The following is an 18,016-nucleotide window of genomic DNA, read 5'->3' as shown; positions in this document are numbered from 1 at the left end:
TAAACAATCTATTTCATTATAATCAGACTTTATATGAATATTAAGTAGTCCTTAGATTTGCAGTGAACTTGGCAGATGTGCAAGCACTTTATTCCTTTATTTATTTGTTTAACCAATCAATGAATATTTATGTAGTAGTATCACATGATAGAACCAGTAGTAGGTGTTTAGGAAATCAAAATAAAACATACTTAAATCCTGCCACTCCCCCTGAAAAGTGATACTTTAGTCACAGAGGTGTGAAGCTATGTAGGATTCTAGAAACTAAAACATACAGTAATTATTTGTAGGAATCCAAAACATGAAGGGGATTCAAAAAGGTAAAGGAGGCATGGAAAATATTGTTGGAAAGTGGGTTGTAGCTAGGTCAGAGGAAATCCTTGATGGCCAGGGTAAAGGATTTTTATTTTATTTTGTATAGGCTTTTCAGCAAGGACATTGGGAAGTTTGATGTGTCCACTGTGCATTAAACAGATTAGGAAACTTTGGAGGCAGGAAGAGATTTAGCTTGTGAGAGAATGGGTTTTCTTTTTTTGCTTCTTTCTTTTTTTTTTCTGAGATGGAGTTTTGCTCCAGTCAACCAGGCTGGAGTGCAATGGCATGATCTTGGTTCACTGCAGCCTACACCTCCTGGATTCAAGTGATTCTCCTGGCCCAGCCTCCCTAGTAGCTGGAATTACAGGCACCTGCCACCACGCCTGGCTAATTTTTTTTGTATTTTTAGTAGAGATGGGGTTTCGCCATGTTGGCCAGGCTGGTCTCGAACTCCTGAACCTCAGGTGATCCGTCTGCCTCAGCCTCCCAAAGTACTGGGATTACAGGCGTGAGCCACCGTGCCTGGCCTAGAGAATGGGTTATCCCAGGAGACTATACTAAGATGTGAGCACATAGAAGGAGAGTTCCTTCTGTTAATGCACAATGAAACAAGTCAAAGGGGTAACATACCAGAAAAGAGATTTGTTGGACAAAAATAATTAAGCCCCTGGCATTAAGCTGCTATGCAGTGGATCATTCTTGACAATTTGTGTTTCAATCCCTGGGGATCTTTAACAAAAAGCAAATACACATGACAGCACAGTCACTCATGGGAACCAGGTGGAGGAGAGGTGAGGTTAGACCAAAGGAACGGATGGGGTAGTGGAGGGTGTCCTTTTCTGAACTTTGAAACTCAAGATCTGGGGTTAAATCTGCCAGTTTGTGGGACTTTTGACAAGTCGCATCACTTCTGTGGGCTTTGGCTTGCCCATCCATAATGTGACATGACTACGGTGCCATAGCTTTAACATCCGTTCTTACTGGAATATTCTGTGATTCAACTTCTTCCTCTTTTTTTTTTTTTAAATCTTTTTTGTGTGTGATTCAGCTTCTAAAAATAACTTCCTTTTCTCTCTGTGAATCTCTGCTTTAATTCTCTATTCGCACCCAACATCCCTCCACTAAAACAAAATATTCTAGCACACAGAAAGAAGTCCAAACCCTACTTATTAGTGATCAATTAATCATCTTTGCAATGTTCCATATGCCACAATGGATAAAGCCAAGCCAATTTATATGTTCATGTATAATAGTCATTCCTCCTGTTTATCTGTCTTGAAGATGATAACATGATTCAGAGAAATCTCTGTTGGAGAAACTGTTGGTCCCTCTTTGCGTTTCATAAGAGATTTCCAAACAAGTGTGACATGTGGCATCCTAGGCTGTTACCAAGTCTCAACCTTAGGCTGCGTGCACTACTTTTGTACATCTTAATTTTCTAAATTTCCATTTAAATGTTTCTTTTTTTCTTGCTGTCTTCACTGAGATTGCTATTCAGCTCTTTTCTGCCTGTGTCCATGGTTTCTATCTCCCCACAAATGTGTACACGCCCATTTAAACATGCAGAGAGCTTCACGTAATGAAAATGATTGTGCAGTATATGTCTATAGGGTTAGGTAAATTATTTATTAATGGGCATCATTCTGATGACGCTGCTCCACATTTATCTTTCTCCCTTAGTTTTAAGCATAGAGTTGGAAAGGGCCATAGATATGATCTGGTCAACCTCATCGATAGCAGGAATTATCCTGAGAACATGCTGAAAGATAGGCTGAAGCCTTTGCCTCAACATTTCTTCTAATTGTCCCTAATGCAGCCTGTCCCATTGTTTGTCATTTCTAATTCACAGAAAGTTCTGCCTTATACAGAGTGAACCAAAGCTGATCTCCCTGTAGCTCCCAGCAGTGGTCCTTACTCTGCTTCTGGAGACAAGTCCATCCCTCTCCCATGGGGGGCCATTCAGGCTATTGAAGCCAACTCTTATATTTCCCCACCCTCACCCACAGTTTCCCCATTTTCAGCTATTTAATTATATTGCCCTTAGTGCCCTTTATTGAGGAGTTGTCTTGCTAAGACCAGGTAGCAGAAATAAGGAGCTTATCAGATGACCACCAGAGATAGAAAGCAATGAATGGGAATCTTCATGTCATTTATGAATATCACATGGTCTTACAACCACAGGCAGGCAGTTTATTATTACATATAAAATTTTAAAATGTCTTATATTTTTAACAGCATCTGCTAGTTATACTAACTACTGAAGATTAAATGACACTTTAGAAGAACAAATAAAGTTCATAAAATATGTCATTTAAGTGACCTCCCAAAACAATATAATCTTTTGCCCCAATTGGCAATGGCATGTTTAATACAATGCCCATTATAAACTTGCAAAAATGTGAAGGTCAACTTCAAAGTCTAATTGCTCTTTATTTAAATAGCATTATCTTTTTATAAAAATAAGTTTATCTGCGCTACCCCCAAATGTTTTTATTTAATATTTTATGTAGCAATAAGAAAAGAGAAATATGGCAAACCTCATGGTGCTTACAACTTGCATTAATACAACTAACTCCCAAAATGGAGGAAAATAGTCTCACCTAACTAACTAATAACTAATATTTATTTCAATAGATTGAATGTTAAAAGCCTAACACCTCATGATGATGTTTCTCTCTCAGTAAACACAGGAGAAACAGAGGTAGGCTTTGTTCCAACGTTTGGACCTTGTTACCTGAATCTTTATGGAAGCCCCAGAGAGTACACGGGATTCCCAGACCCCTATGATGAGCTGAATACTGGAAAGGTTGGTTTCTCAATTAAGGTGGTTATTAATCCGCATTGGTTAAGGTGATTATTTCTTCTTATAATGTCTGATCAAGTATTGCAGGATAGAAGTTTCATACTCCCTAAGACTTAGAATGCAAAGATAGGAAAAGACTGTGGAGATCATCTCACTGGGTGATGGCCAATGGCCATTTCCCCCAACTTCTATGCTTATGGTAGACATCAATAATCAATGCTGGCTCTCTTTCCTAATAAGCCCCTGGGCTGCCTTGGAATTCTTTTCAACATCATATTCCAGGAATTTACCAAGCACTAGGCAGTGGCATGCCCCCTGAAACCCTTTATTACCCTTGATCTGATCAATCCTTTCATTTCATAGATGAAGACATGGAAGCCCAGAGATGGGAGATGCTCTTTTTACCACAACAGAAGCCAAATGTCTTTTAGGTATCTCCCAAGGCTCAAGAAAGAGACCAAGCTAGAGAGAAAAAGCCCTCAGAGGGGAAGGGTAAAAGACTGGCTGTGGAGGTGGGGACCCTTCCGTCCTTTCCAGAAGGTTCTATTGCCAGCACTGCTGGGTATGGTGGGAGAAGTATCCACTCTTCATCCTCATGCTCAGCTGCACCCAGAACTTCTTCCTCCTACATCTTCCTCCTTTACTTCCTGGCTATTCTGAGACTTGCCCTGGTTGCCAGCATGGCAGCCTCCCTATTCTGAGAAGAGGAGAAAAGCAGCCAAGTTAACCCAGATAAATGCAGAGCTTCCCTGCTGAAGTACGGTGAAGGGAGACTCAGAGCCCCATCCACCCCCCACCCCCCACCTCCCAGCCTCCACAAACTCCTTCTGGAGCTAGAGCATGGTTTGAAGACCTCTGACCTTGGTCATAGCTAAGATCTTTTTCAGCCCTAGCATCCCAAGGTACTCTTTGAGATCTGTCCTAAAGCCAATGGCTCTTCTTTCAAACACCAGAGACCTGAATCCAGCTGGGAGAGTTGCCGACTGATTCATTTCGAAGGTTAGGGCCATGGGAAGGAGAAACTTTTTGCAGTTGTATTAGCCTGACTAGAGACACAGAATTCTTTTTGCTGTTGCTGCCTAGAGGAATAATCCTGGATTATTGCCTTTCAGGGAGAAGGAGTTGCCTACAGAGGCAGGATCTTGGTTGAATTAGCCACTTTTCTTGAGAAGACACCACCAGATAAAAAGCTTGAGCCCATTTCAAATGATGACCTGCTGGTTGTTGAGGTAAATGTTAAAGTGTGAGTAATGCATGGTATAGAAAAGGAGACCTCCAGGGACTGAAGGGGTAGCTGGGGGAGTCGGAAGGCAACCCAACTCACAATGAAGGCCCTCATCTGGATGTTTTCTACAACAGCCCTATGAGGATCACTTCATCCTTTGAGATGTTAATACCCTATTGAAAACTGGCAAGAACACTGATACCCACAAACTGAATGACCTGTTTGCTAACTGGCATTGGGGATCATGGGGACGTGGCCATAACAGCCACTTCTTGCTGGCACCAAGAGCTATAGGTGCCACCACTACTCATTTCCATTTTCAGAGGTGGCTGGTGGGCCTCAGGCTTCCCAGCACAGGAGGGCAGGTGTGCTGAGGGCCCACACTGCAATGCCTGTGAACCCTGCTTCCTCCTTGAAGACAGGAAATCTTCCCAGTTGACTTCCCCAACCATTTCTGAGAATCCAGGTCGATGCCTGTGTGTTCCACAAATCTGAATAATTTGCCAGCACAGCCAGCTCATGGATGCCCCTCTGCCCGCGGCCCTCCTTGCTGGGTTGCAAATCACTGCCAGCCCCCCAGCTGCCCCAGGCTGCTGTTGCCCTCTGTTCCAAGAACACAGGACAGGCCCTGCCCTGATTTCCCCACTTTACAGCAGAAACCAAACAGCAACTTTTAAAAAGCTTTCACTTTCAGTTTTTGGGATAAGAATACGAAAATACAGTAAAGAGGGTGACAACGTGGTTGCGAAATGTGGCTATTCTCAAAGCTCATGGGGTCAGGCTGGTGTTCATTGGTCCCTGACAGTCAGCCTTCCTGTCTACTCGCAGCCTGTCTCCTTGTGGCAGGACTGGGTTCTCCATGCTCTCCCCAAAACTCCCGTGGTACCCAGAACACATTTTCATCTGAGTCCAGGCCCAACTGCTGTGAGTTCTCCAGCGAGCCAGGGCCTTCTCCCTCTAGTCGTCTGATGTCTGCCTGTTACATCTGCCCCCTTTGCAGGATGATTGACAGGGAGAATAGCCACACCCTTTAACAGAAACTATCCCTTCTTCCCCAGAGCAATGTGGCCTTGCTCATTGACTCCCACAAGACAGCCGTATCAGGAGGTTAGCATCCAAAGCAGTCTGTTCTGGATTCCTCAGCCTTTACATGTTGGGAACATCTGTGGTCCAGTGCTTGAGCTGCACCAATTTCATTCCTGTCTCCTCCTTTGAGAGGAAAGGAGCAGGCTCCTGAGACTGCCCTCTCTCCACCCCACAGCCTCAGGAAGGAACCTAGCATCACCACAGCAGCAAGCCACGGGGCATCCGTGTAACTTCACATGGGGAAAATAAATAGTTCTCCCCCATGAATTACTACAGCAAAGATGATCATTTGTTTTGTTTTTTTACTAAAGAGACACGGAGCCAAAAGTCAATAAGGTCCTGGTCATAGTCTTTCTATTCCACAACATTACCCACTCTGAAGTCCAGGAATTGCAATAGATCTTGAGGAAAAATTAAGGAAAAAAGAGGGAGGGAGAGTGAGAAAAGGGGCAGTTTGCATGCTAGTTACAGCCAGGATCATGCAAAAGAATAGCCAGAAACCACTTGGAGGCCTCCGTAGAGACACATGGTAGTTCTTGACTTGAGTAGTTACTGATTGGAGTTGGCTCTTGAAATATTGGTTGGAATTCAGGGTTATTCAGAAATGCCACCATGGACACTCAACCATTATAGTACCTCTTTTATTTGGTTCCATCACCAGAATGTAATTTAAGTTCATGCTGCTTCTCTTTGTTTTAAATAACCATAGTTGCAGGGAGAAGGAGAAAGAGGCCCAAGAAAATATTTTTTAAATGCTTTATTAACTGGAATGCAAAACCAAATTAGTTTTCTTCACTGCAAATAGTTAAACACATACAGGCAAAGAAGCTTATTTCATTAGTTTAGTGTAAAAGCAAAAAAAAAAAAAAAAGTCAACAATATATATTGCCCACAGTATATGTCAACAGAATAAAAGAACAGCTTTTTATTGACTGGTAAACAAAACAGAATTCATTTTATTTGCTCTAAATTAAACACAGACAGCAAAATAGCTCATCTTTTTAATTAAATAAATTTAATTAAATCAAAAGTGAAATGAAGCAAAAATTTTAAAAACCTAACAGTGTTACAGAGTAGGAGAGAAATGAGGATTCTGAAGACATAGCCACACTTCAAGCAACAGGAGCCCCAGGAGAGAGTGAAATGAGCAGATCTGTGCACCTGCCAGAAGGACTTAACGAATGCAGTCAACCTACAAACATGATCATGACCCTTGTCTGTCTTGCAAAGGTCCTCTGTTCTGGATTATGTGCAGCTAACAAAACTTTTTGGTAAAGCTAAAGAGGCTGCAACAAATGGGCAAATTTTTTGCCAAACTGCCAAGTGCTCCCCATCTTTCTAAAGCAGAGCTGAGCTATTGCTCCCGGTGGGCCTGGTCAAGAGGGGCTGCAGTGCAGGAAGGATGCAGCAGATTCAGCCTGGCCACTTCCACAGTAAAACAGGCAGACAGAAGATCAAATGTTGCCAACCCAGTGTTATTCTAATACCCGCTGGCTTCTGGAACCTCTGCCCTGCCACTAAAGGACTCCATTTTTTGTCTCCAGGATCAAGAGTCTGTTCTTGGACTGCTTTCTCCCTGCTCCTCTTTCCCCATTTTCCTTGGATGTGACCGAATGTATTTTGGGAGCATTCTATGCACTTGCATTCTCTCTCCTACTCAACTACAATCTCCTTGAGAGCTCTCATTGGTCTGGCCCACATTAAGGGCTCAAAAATATTGCTAGAAACAGCACCTTCAGGTTCTTCCAGCTGCTCCATCAGGTAGCAGCTCCCTTCAGTAGACATACCGAAGGTGGCATGCTGGGCAGTGTTCATTGGTACCTGATCTTGTCACTGACCTTTAATGTCCCATGCCTTATGTGTCCACAGCCACTTTCAACAACTCTTAGCCCTTATCGGTATCTTGCTTGACAGAAATCACCTCCTTTTCCAAATCGACTGCTGAAACTCTACTTTATACCACCTTATCTACAAGGTGCACTAGTCACTGATGATCAGAAAGAGAGCCCCAAGGCCCTAACCCCACCTAAGTCCAATAGACTACAACTTACATTCTTTTTTTTTTTTTTTTTTTTTTTCTGAGACAGAGTTTCACTCTTGTTGCCCAGGCTGGAGTGCAATGGTGTGACCTTGGCTCACTGCAACCTCCACCTCCTGGGTTCAAGTGATTCTCTTGCCTCAGCCTCCTGAGTAGCTGGGATTACAGGCACCTCTCACCATGCCCAGCTAATTTTTTGTATTTTTAGTAGAGATAGAGTTTCACCGTGTTGGCCAGGCTGGTCTCAAACTCCTGACCTCAGGTAATCCGCCGCCAGCCTCGGCCTCCCAAAGTGCTGGGATTAAAGGCGTAAACCACCACGCCCAGCCCAATTTATATTCTTTAATTTTCTCTTGTAGGCAGATCTTGTCCCAGGCTCTGTACTTCTCTGAATGGTGTTTATTGTTCCTTCCTCTCTCTACCTCTTTGTGCCCTGAGGGCAGAGAGGAAGTGGGAAAGGTCTGAGGGAGTGGCAGAATTCTCAGCTGCCTGAATCATCGAGGGTAGCCTGGCTCTGGCACAGGTGAGCAGATGGTAGGGTTGCTCCTCCTGGAATCTGGGCTTGCACGGTGATCCAGCGGCTCCATCTTCAGCGGCTTGCTCATAGTGAGTCCCTTCTCTGTTGGGAATTGTGCTGATGGCCAGAAGCCCAAACTATTGCTTTTAGGGCTCAGACTCTCCAGGGTGAGCGTCCTATCAGGGATTCTGTGGGTCATTTTGCAAGCTCTGCGTGAGAGCATCCACGGGGTTCTAATGGAATCCTGGCTATGTGGAGGCCTACGGGGTAGAGCCGGCCCAGCTGGGAGTATCATCCCCGTAGTTCCCACTCCACCTCCAAGCCTCCCCATGATCCTTCTCCATCCTGTGCAGTCCCTGGCTTAACAGATGGCTCTGGCTTAAATACCGGTCATTTTCTCCTGGGTCCTGACTCAGGCCACAAATTATGTTTCCTATTTTTAGCTCTTTCCCTTTTCTCCTATCATCCTAGTTGGTTTACAAAGAAGAAGTTACGCTGTATGTAGTTATGACTAATCCAAATAACTTCCTACTTTTTCATTTTGACACAATTCAAACCCAAACCCAGAATTTCCACATCATTCTGGACCATGGGTATTCCAGGGGGCTTCGCTGTGGGTAGTTAAGCAGAGCTCTTGACAAGTAGCATGCACCCCCAATCCTCCCTTATCAAGGTGACAGTGGACTAAGCTAGGGAGGCTTTTAGACTCACAATGCCCCCGTCAAACTTCCTCAGGTCATTCAATGTGCAGCTCAGGTTACAAACCAGTGTTTAGAAAGACTTTTTAGAAAGATTGAGGCCTAGAGGGGATTTGACAAAACCCTATTGGAGGGTTCTATTATACCATGTCAAAAACTCGTTTAACCAAAATGGAGACTCTGTAATAGAAGGATGTCCAGGGGTTCTTCAAGACTACAAGCTTCAGTCACTGTCAGAAGTTCTTAAAACAGTCCTTAAAAATTTAAAAATTCTAGCCAGGCACGGTGGCTCATGCCTGTAATCCCAGCACTTTGGGAGGCCGAGGCAGGCAGGTCACTTGAGGTCAGGAGTTAGAGACCAGCCTGGCCAACTACAGTAAAACCCCGTGTCTACTAAAAATACAAAAATTAGCCAGGTGTGGTGACACGCGCCTGTAATCCCAGCTACTTGGGAGGCTGAGGCAGGAGAATCACTTGAATCCAGGAGGCAGAGGTTGCAATGAGCCGAGATCAGGCCACTGTACTCCAGCCGGGGCGACAGAGCGAGACATAGTCTAAAAAAAAAGAATTAAAAATTCCACTTCTGGGTATATACCCAAAATAATTGAAAGCAGAGACTGGGTACCACCAGAGTTCTAGAATAGACACAGGATGTGGATAGTATTGCATGGCAGAATGCACGGGACATAATGAAACACAGCAACCTAAACCATTGCATGGCTCTTTGGCAAAAGAAGGCACAGTGCCCGAAGATCTGTGGAGATATGGCTTATAAAGAAGGAGATATGCCAGCTGAGCAAGGATTTGGGGCAGGATATGGATTCAAGAGATGTTATGTGCCCATGAAGGAAGGCTTGAAGGGCTCATGGTCATTTCTGGTAGGCTGATAGGCACTCAGTGTGGTTATCGTTGACCCTATCTTCAACTCTCTTAGTAAACCAGTAATTTAAAAAGAAAAAGGAAGGTTTAATTTCCCATTTCAATTTAAAATAAATTTACCCAGTTTCCTTATTTTTATTTACATCTGACATGAAAATCTTTATTGTTATTTCTGATTAGAAAATCAATAGTTTAGCTGGGTGCAGTGGCACGCACCTGTAGTTGCAGCTAGTTGGGAGGCCAGAGGATCACTTGTGCCCAAGAGGTCGAGGCTGTAGTAAGCCGTGATCATGCCATTGCACTCCAACCTAGGTGACAGCATGAGACCCTGTCTCAAAAAAAAAAAAAAAAAGAAAAAAAAGAATACTTCATTCAAAATCATTAAAAATGTATAAGTTAGAAAGTAAAGTTTGCCATAATCTCTCTACCTTCTTCAACATAACTACTGTTAACAATTTGAGTTATATTCCTCCAGACCTTCTTTATGAATATGCCTTTATGAATATTAAAATATCCATTTAATAGATTTACTTAAAATATACTCTTTTTTTTTGAGAGGGAGTCTTGCTCTGTCACCCAGGCTGGATGCAGTGGCACGATCTCGGCTCACTGCAACCTCTACCTCCTGAGTTCAAGAGATTCTCGTGCCTCAGCCTCCCGAGTAGCTGGGATTACAGGTGTGCACCACCACACCCAGCTAATTTTTGTATTTTTAGTAGAGACAGGTTTTCACCATGTTGGCCAGGCTGGTCTTGAACTCCTGACCTCAAGTGATCCACCCACCTCGGGCTCCCAAAGTGCTGGGATTACAGGCATGAGCCACCGTGCCCAGCCCAAAAAATATACTCTTTTTTCATGGTTGCACATATGGATCTAATTAAGTCTTTATGAACCTTCATTCTATTTTATGGATGTAACATAACTTGTTTAACAAGTGGCCTACTGAAAGACGTGTGTACTGTTTTCATTTCTTCCCCTCCATTTCAATCAATGCTGCAAGGAACATCCTAGTGCTTCTATCTTTGCTCACTTGTATGAGTGCAAGAGGAACAGCTGGGTCCAAGAACATTCTCCCCTGTCATTTAATTCAGCACTAATTATTAGGTGTAGAATTGCGTCTGCTAGAAATCCACATGTAAATAAGGACAAAAGGCCTTTCACTGAACCTTATGTCTGCTCATACTTTATAGAAATACCAGCGAAGGCGGAAGTACAGCCTGTCTGCCGTGTTTCATTCAGCCACCATGTTGCAAGATGTTGGTGAGGCCATTCAGTTTGAAGTCAGCATTGGGAACTATGGCAACAAGTTTGACACCACCTGTAAGCCTTTGGCATCAACAACTCAGTACAGCCGTGCTGTATTTGATGGTAAGATTGGCACTAACAGTTCTCTCCTCCACACGTTTACAATGGGTGCATCACGGGACCGGAAGCAAGCACTGTGTCTTCCCTCTGGCACTGTTCTACCCAGCCTATGGTTAGTGGAAAGGAAAAGGTTGAATGAGGAAGAGAGTGTGGTTGGGGTTCAGGCACCTTAAAGACTGGCCAGACCCAAGAAGTTGCAGGTCCCATTGCCAGAGGCTGAACCCCAATGCTACCCTCTCCCCACCCAGCTTTAACACTGGGTTTGCCATGTAAGACCCCAAGGTAGCCACTGTGCTAAGTACTGAGCTCCACAAAGCAGCTCCTACCCCTACGAAGCCCCAGATCTTTCTTAGGTTGAGTAGTGGAAAATGAATGGGACTCTGGCTCAGATACTGGGAAATCATGCTTCTGGTCTTCACTCTGTTACTCACCAGCTTGTGACCTTAACCGTGTCACTGAATTCTAACCCTCAGTTTCTTCGTCTTCTCTGGAGTTGATGTGAGGATTAAATAGCTGTATTTGAACAAAGATGGGTGAGAAACAGTCCCTGATTTTAAGGAGCTTACATTCTAGTGTATAAAATAAATCATAATAGAAAGCAAAGTATGAGAACTTCCAATAAAACTGTCAACAAATGGTTTGAGAGTACAGAGAAGGGAGAGAGGAATACTGATCAAATTTCCCAACAGTATTGCCAGAGTTTTAACTTAACTTTTGTACAAGCAGTTTTAAAATATAAGACATCCTAGAAAACATCAGCTAATAATTCTTAATCACAGTAAGACTCTAGTACCAAACCCTATGTAGCCAGCTAAAGCTTTCCAAGAACAGAAAATTCTTTTCTTTTGCCCCAGTTCCAACAAAAACATTTATTTAGAATAACAGTTTTTAGGGACTAACATGTTCAGCCTAGCTTCCTATGTCATCTGTATTTTCTACTACCACGTTAAGAAACCATCTTTGATGTTCAGATGCATGGCCCTGAATCACTAAACGATCCTGAGATTGCTGTGCTCAGTTTACTAGGGTGTCTCAGAGAAAATTTCAGAACAGCCTGAATGAAAAAGAGCTTCCTAGTCTTCAGTTGCTTAATTGAGTCAAATTAAAGAACCAGACCACCTCAAGCTATTCCCTAAGCCTGTGGATTAATCAGCAGCTCAGTCTGCACATCTCTTTAATAAACATGCTATCTATTTTAAGTGTTCAGTGTTCATTGACCCCCAATGTTTTATACCAGGCAACTACTATTATTACTTGCCTTGGGCCCACACCAAGCCAGTTGTTACCCTGACTTCATACTGGGAGGATATTAGTCATCGCCTGGATGCGGTGAACACTCTCCTAGCTATGGCAGAACGGCTGGTAAGTTTCTCTTTTTCTGCATTTCCTTTTCACCAAGCAGGGTGAATTAGGTATTAGGATGGAGGCCAGGCCACTATAACACAAGACAGTGCTCAATACAGTGATCAATAAGGTAAGAGCAATGTCTCTAGGAACAGTGGAGGTAGATGGTCCTAAGTTAGTATGGAGGTTCAGTGGTATTGGGGACCCAGGCACTTACCCCCGGTTGCTCTGCCATCACTCAGGAGTTATCATTGTCTGCATGGTAGAGGCAGCTCACTACTACATCTGCCCTCCAGCCTGAGGGGAGGGGTGGTAAACAGTGGGGAGAAGATGACATAGGCCTTTCTCTTGAAGGGAAGGATGCAGAAGTCATACTCTTAATTTCTACTCACTTTCCACTGGCCAGAATCCAGTCATACAGCCACATGTGACTCCAAGGAAGGTGGAAAATGTTAGTCTTATGCCTGGGCAGGCATATGCCCAGATAAAAATTTTCTTACTTTGGAAGAGGGGAGGATTAAAAAGGTAGGAGTGGGGTGGAACAGGAACTCATAGTTTCTGCCATAATTTTTGTTTAGAGAGAATGGTTCATTCCAATAGCAATATGAAACTCTGAGAACTTTGCAGTGGGAATCTCCACTGCAGGAAGAGGTAGCTTTGAGGAACCAGTGTCTGACACATTCCACTCTTGCTGCAGACTAGAGGAACTTCTTTTGTTTGGAGGTTGGGGATTTCCTTGGGTGAAAACTGCATATATATGATATCTGTGATTATCTGTCTAGTTGACATTGGTCAACTAGATTGGTGAGGAGAAGGGGGATATGTCTGAGATATTTCTAACTAAGCAAAAATACTAAGTTACTTGGGCCAGGTGCAGTGGCTCACGCCAGTAATCCTAGCACTTTGGGAGACCAAGGTGGGCAGATCATTTGAGATCAGGAGTTAGAGACCAGCCTGGCCAGCATGGTGAAACCCTGTCTCTACTAAAAATACAAAAGAAATTACCTGGACATGGTGATGTGAGCCTATAATCCCAGCTACTAGGGTGGCTGAGACAGGAGAATCACTTGAACCCGGGAGACGGAGGTTGCAGTGAGCCAAGATGGCGCCATTGCACTCCAGCCTGGACAAACTGAGACTCTGCCTAAAAAGATAAATAAATATATATATATACACACATATACACATATACTAAGTTACTCCTATCAGGTAGTGCTAAAATCCGTCTGGCATTGGTGTTTTGATTTCAAAATTATGTTAATATTAATTTTTTAAAGATCTAATCTCCACCAGGGCTGGACCAAAACATATGGGGTTTCAGGTCTATACTTGATCTAAAATTCTATGGCAAAATCTGAAATATTATTTTATGTTATAAAGGCAATCTGGGAGGAAAACTATAGGTTTAAATTGACTTAATCATAACTGTCCTGAAAATAAAGTTGCAATTGATAGGCAATGTACATCTCAAAGGCATTTGTGGAGAATTAGTTGCACCTGTGTTCTAATTGTGTTTGAGATGCTCTTCAGCAATTTTCATCCTGGTTCTTCTTATCAGCTCTCTCCACTGACCAAGCTGCCTAATCTGGACAGGTTGGTGGCTTTCCCTTTTCCCTGATTAGGACTTTTGACACTCATGGTAGGCTCTTCCTCAACTTCTCTGTTGGCAGGTGCTCAATGGGATAGAACCATATGTTTTGAGCTTATCTTGTACTTTCTCTGCCCCAGTCCGTAAATCGCTATTTCTCCAAGCAGCTGTTTCCTTTGAGTGGGGAATAGCATTTTAGAAACAAAATCTGGGTATACAATGCTCACTACTACTGAAATATCATTGCTTCTAGGCCTTCTCAGCAAACGAATTTGCACAGACACATGTATGTCTATTTATTTCTATATCTATCAATATATTAAAAGCTATGACTTCATAAAGATACTTCCAATTCCAGTCCAATACCACAAGGTTTATTCTAGTCCTCTGTATTTCTATGTCTCTAACTTTCTTCTCCAACAGTGAGAAATCTGGCCTTTGTTATCCTCAATATATTTACTCCTTGGTTCAATCCTAAAATCTGTAGATAAGCCACTGTGAAAAATAAGCCTACTAATTAGAGTTCAATATGTTTATGGGTTTGTTTTTTTTTTTTGCCTTTTAACAAAGTGTACATAGTCAAAATACTGTGTTCCAAAAGTTACTTGGGTTAGTTTAGTGTAATTATGTTATTCATCTGAAATGTAATTAGATCTGTTTTATTTCTGGTTATATTCCACTTTAGGGTTCCCTCTCCTATCTTTGCTGGTTTCATTTTATTTGTTTTTTGAATATATAAAGATATTTACATGATTTCACAGGTTAAACTATATGAAAAGGTATAATGGTATAATGAACAATTATCAATTATTTCCTCTCTTTTCAAATTCTTCAGCAAACAAATATAGAAGCTCTAAAATCAGGGATCCAAGGTAAAATTCCTGCAAACCAGCTGGCTGAATTGTGGCTGAAGCTGATAGATGAAGTTATAGAAGACACGAGGTACAGTGATCTTACGCCTATCTCAGAATTTTCATCCAGGCGCTCCTCCCTGAAATTCTAAGACTGTAAAGCCTGTGGAATTGTTTCTAGTGTTTGTCTAAGAAGTGATTTTGAATTATTCAAACTTCGTAAAAAGCCCTCACTGGGAGGAGTGCCTGAATCACCACCAGGAAAAGCTCCACTTTCTGATTTGGTGCCAGTTCTCGAGTAGCCTAGGGAGGCTGAGGCTCCACTCCCGGAAGCACGTCCCAGGCAGCCTCAGGCAAGGGATGGGGAGGGGAGGAAGAAGCAAGCCTGAGCCTCTGCTTCTCATCAACCCAAGAATGACCCCCACCCTGGAGAAGGGTGACTTCTGGCTCCTACGGAGAATCGGATCTGGGAGTGGAGCATTGATTTTACCATTCAGAACAATATCTCTAATTCATAAACATATTTTTAGAAACAGCCCTTTTACTTGCTCTTTTACTGAATGCCTGATGAACACTGTGGCCAAGCCTCTGTTAGGCAAAACCAGTAGATTTGACTTGAACCAGCGGACCTTTCATAACTGATTCGGGGAAACAGCTCAGATCTTTTAGCATATGGAAATCAAAGGGGGAAGTGATTCGTTCCAAACTCATTTTAAATAATGGTTAATAAAGCAGTGGACAGGGAAGTTCCGAAAGAAAAGCATATTGAATGCTTTCCACAAGCAAAAAGGCCTTTATTCCCCACGCTGGGCTAACACCCTAAGTCACCCTGTCTTCTTGTGCCTCCTAGTGGTAAAGCCAGGTAATTGAAATGCAACCAAAATCAAATACTGCTGGGGTGCTTGTTTAAGTTCTGAATGTTAGAGCTGGGTCCTAAGGGATCATGTTCTTCAGTTTCCTTATCTTGTAAATGAGAAAACAGAGGCCCAAAGAGGAGAAATGACATATCTGATGCCCAGAGCTGGGTTTTCCAACTCAGCCCCTCTTCCTGACATGTATTTCACAGTCGACATCTATTTGTTCAAGGCCCCAAGTGTGACTTTTGAACTAACAGCTTCCAGATATCTTTTTGCCTCAAAGTCTCACTCTGGGGAATTAACCCTTCAAATACAATGCCGTAGTTATTTATGAAACCAAACAGAAACATTTGGTAATAACTTTCATGGAGAAAATGTCTGTGAATTTTAAGATTTGCAGAGCAAACCACAGTCATCTATCTATACTTCTGATATGAGCTGTTTTTGAGGAATCAAATTGGAATCTTTCTAAACTTTATGTAACAGGAAATTCAGTGTTTAAGGGAAGTTGTGCTAGGATTTTCTTCATTGAAGAAGCTAGGTGAAATTCAAGTGAGTGGAAATTCTAGGTAAGGACACTGTGAATCAGAGCTTCGTGAACCTGGTGGAAATCCTCACCCTGTGTCCCACCAGATGCCATGGTGGGAGGCAAGGCCTGGCAGCAGAAGGCTAATTCTGGCTCTAGCTCAGCCATTCTCAGGAACCCTTGGGGGTCTCATCACAACACATCCAAGTTCTCATATTGAATGGAGATTTGGCCTACATGGTTGGTTCATAAATCTTTCTGGAGTTCATGGGCCCCTTTGAGAATCTGATGAGATGATGGTGATAATAAAGATGACAACGAGATGATGATGAGGATGGCAACATTGTTTAGACGTTGCTATGCAACTATTCTAAATCCTTTCCATACAGCAACTCATTTCCTTCTCATAACAGCCCCAAAAAGCATTTCCCACATTTGAAAATAGGAGGACAAGGAAGTAAGTGACTGGTCAAGACAATAGAACTAGTAAAGAATGGAGCCACGATTAGTACCCAGGTTGTTGGCTCCAAAGCCTATGTTCATCATTACATCACACTACGTGTTGACACAGATAGACACAGTTTTCTTTATAAGTTCCAGAGTTTCACAGACCTTCAAGACCCACCCATAGATTGCTTAGAGGCCCAGGATTCCCTAAGTTAAGTATGCTTCAGCTAAATGGTCTCTAACCTCCCTTCATCTTCCATCATTTTATGGGTCTGTAAAATGATTCTAGGAAGCAAAAGAAGGGAAAGCCAGTTTCTCTCAGCTGCCACTGTTTCCATCTTCTTTCCAGTGACTCCTTGGGCCGTAGGTTAAACCCTAAGGCCTAAAATGGCTTTGGGATTTTATTCTCCCTGTATTCCTTATGAACATTAAGAGACTGGCAGGTCTGCTCTGGCAATGCCAGATACACTCTACTCCAGCGTAAACCAGGCAGTGCTTGTAGATTCAGTTAGGAGGTTGATGTGGTTTGCAAGATGGAAATCCAACATAAATGTATTTGACAGTTCTGAAGCCTAAAATTAGGTTATTCTTCAAATCCTCTGTTTCTTTTTTTCTTCATTTTTCTAGATACACGTTGCCTCTCACAGAAGGAAAAGCCAACGTCACAGTTCTCGATACTCAGATCCGAAAGCTGCGGTCCAGATCTCTCTCCCAAATACATGAGGCGGCTGTGAGGATGAGGTCGGAAGCCACAGATGTGAAGTCCACACTGGCAGAAGTTGAGGACTGGCTTGATAAATTAATGCAGCTGACTGAAGAGGTAGGACTTTTAAACTACACAAACGTCACCTGATATGGAAGAAGGGCTCTGCGAAATGGCACCAAGAATAGGATGGTGGAAAGAGAATCTACTACATTATCTTGGATATTGAGCAGCTCTGACAGATTGTAAAAATCAGAGAGTAACGGCTGAGGATGCTAATGATGAATGTGATTGAAATCAGAGCAGGGGAAGAATATTGAGTTGGTGATCTTGGAAATGTCTTCAAAAGTGGACAAATCATTATCATTTTCATGGTATTGTCGGAGAATATTTTGAATGATCTTTGCAGTTCACAGGATTAAAATGTCAGCTTTGGCTGGGGTTGGAAAGACTTGAATTTGAACCTTGGTTCTACCATGTATAACATTGGGCAAGTTATTCAACCTCTCTGAGCCTCAGTTTCCCCATCTGTAAAATGGAGATAAACATAGTGCTTACTAGTTAGCTTTGTTGTGTGAAGATTTTAAAAAGATGGTGGGTGTACAAATGTCCATCAATGATAGACTGGATTAAGAAAATGTGGCACATATACACCATGAAATACTATGCAGCCATAAAAAAGGATGAGTACATGTCCTTTGCAGGGACATGGATGAAGCTGGAAACCATCGTTCTCAGCAAACTATCACAAGGACAGAAAACCAAACACCGCAT

At 42.7% G+C, this 18,016-nt stretch overlaps 1 protein-coding gene across 2 annotated transcripts in view; it reads left to right on the top strand.

Moving 5' to 3' along the window:
• The window catches only part of MYOF (myoferlin), a 175,798-nt gene that overhangs the window by 90,512 nt on the left and 67,270 nt on the right, over positions 1–18,016 (top strand). For both annotated transcript variants that reach the window (XM_063607824.1, XM_003825366.4), the window contains exons 18-23: positions 2,997–3,121; positions 4,231–4,347; positions 10,752–10,929; positions 12,164–12,288; positions 14,694–14,800; positions 17,167–17,359. In XM_063607824.1, the coding sequence (XP_063463894.1) occupies positions 2,997–3,121; positions 4,231–4,347; positions 10,752–10,929; positions 12,164–12,288; positions 14,694–14,800; positions 17,167–17,359 (845 nt within the window). The remainder of the gene's footprint in view (positions 1–2,996; positions 3,122–4,230; positions 4,348–10,751; positions 10,930–12,163; positions 12,289–14,693; positions 14,801–17,166; positions 17,360–18,016) is intronic.

The sequence above is a fragment of the Pan paniscus genome, chromosome 8 (genome assembly GCF_029289425.2).
Source record: "Pan paniscus chromosome 8, NHGRI_mPanPan1-v2.0_pri, whole genome shotgun sequence".
NCBI classification, from domain to species: domain Eukaryota; kingdom Metazoa; phylum Chordata; class Mammalia; order Primates; family Hominidae; genus Pan; species Pan paniscus.
The sequence above is the reverse complement of the archived record's forward strand: the minus strand, read 5'-3'. Positions and strand labels throughout refer to the sequence as shown.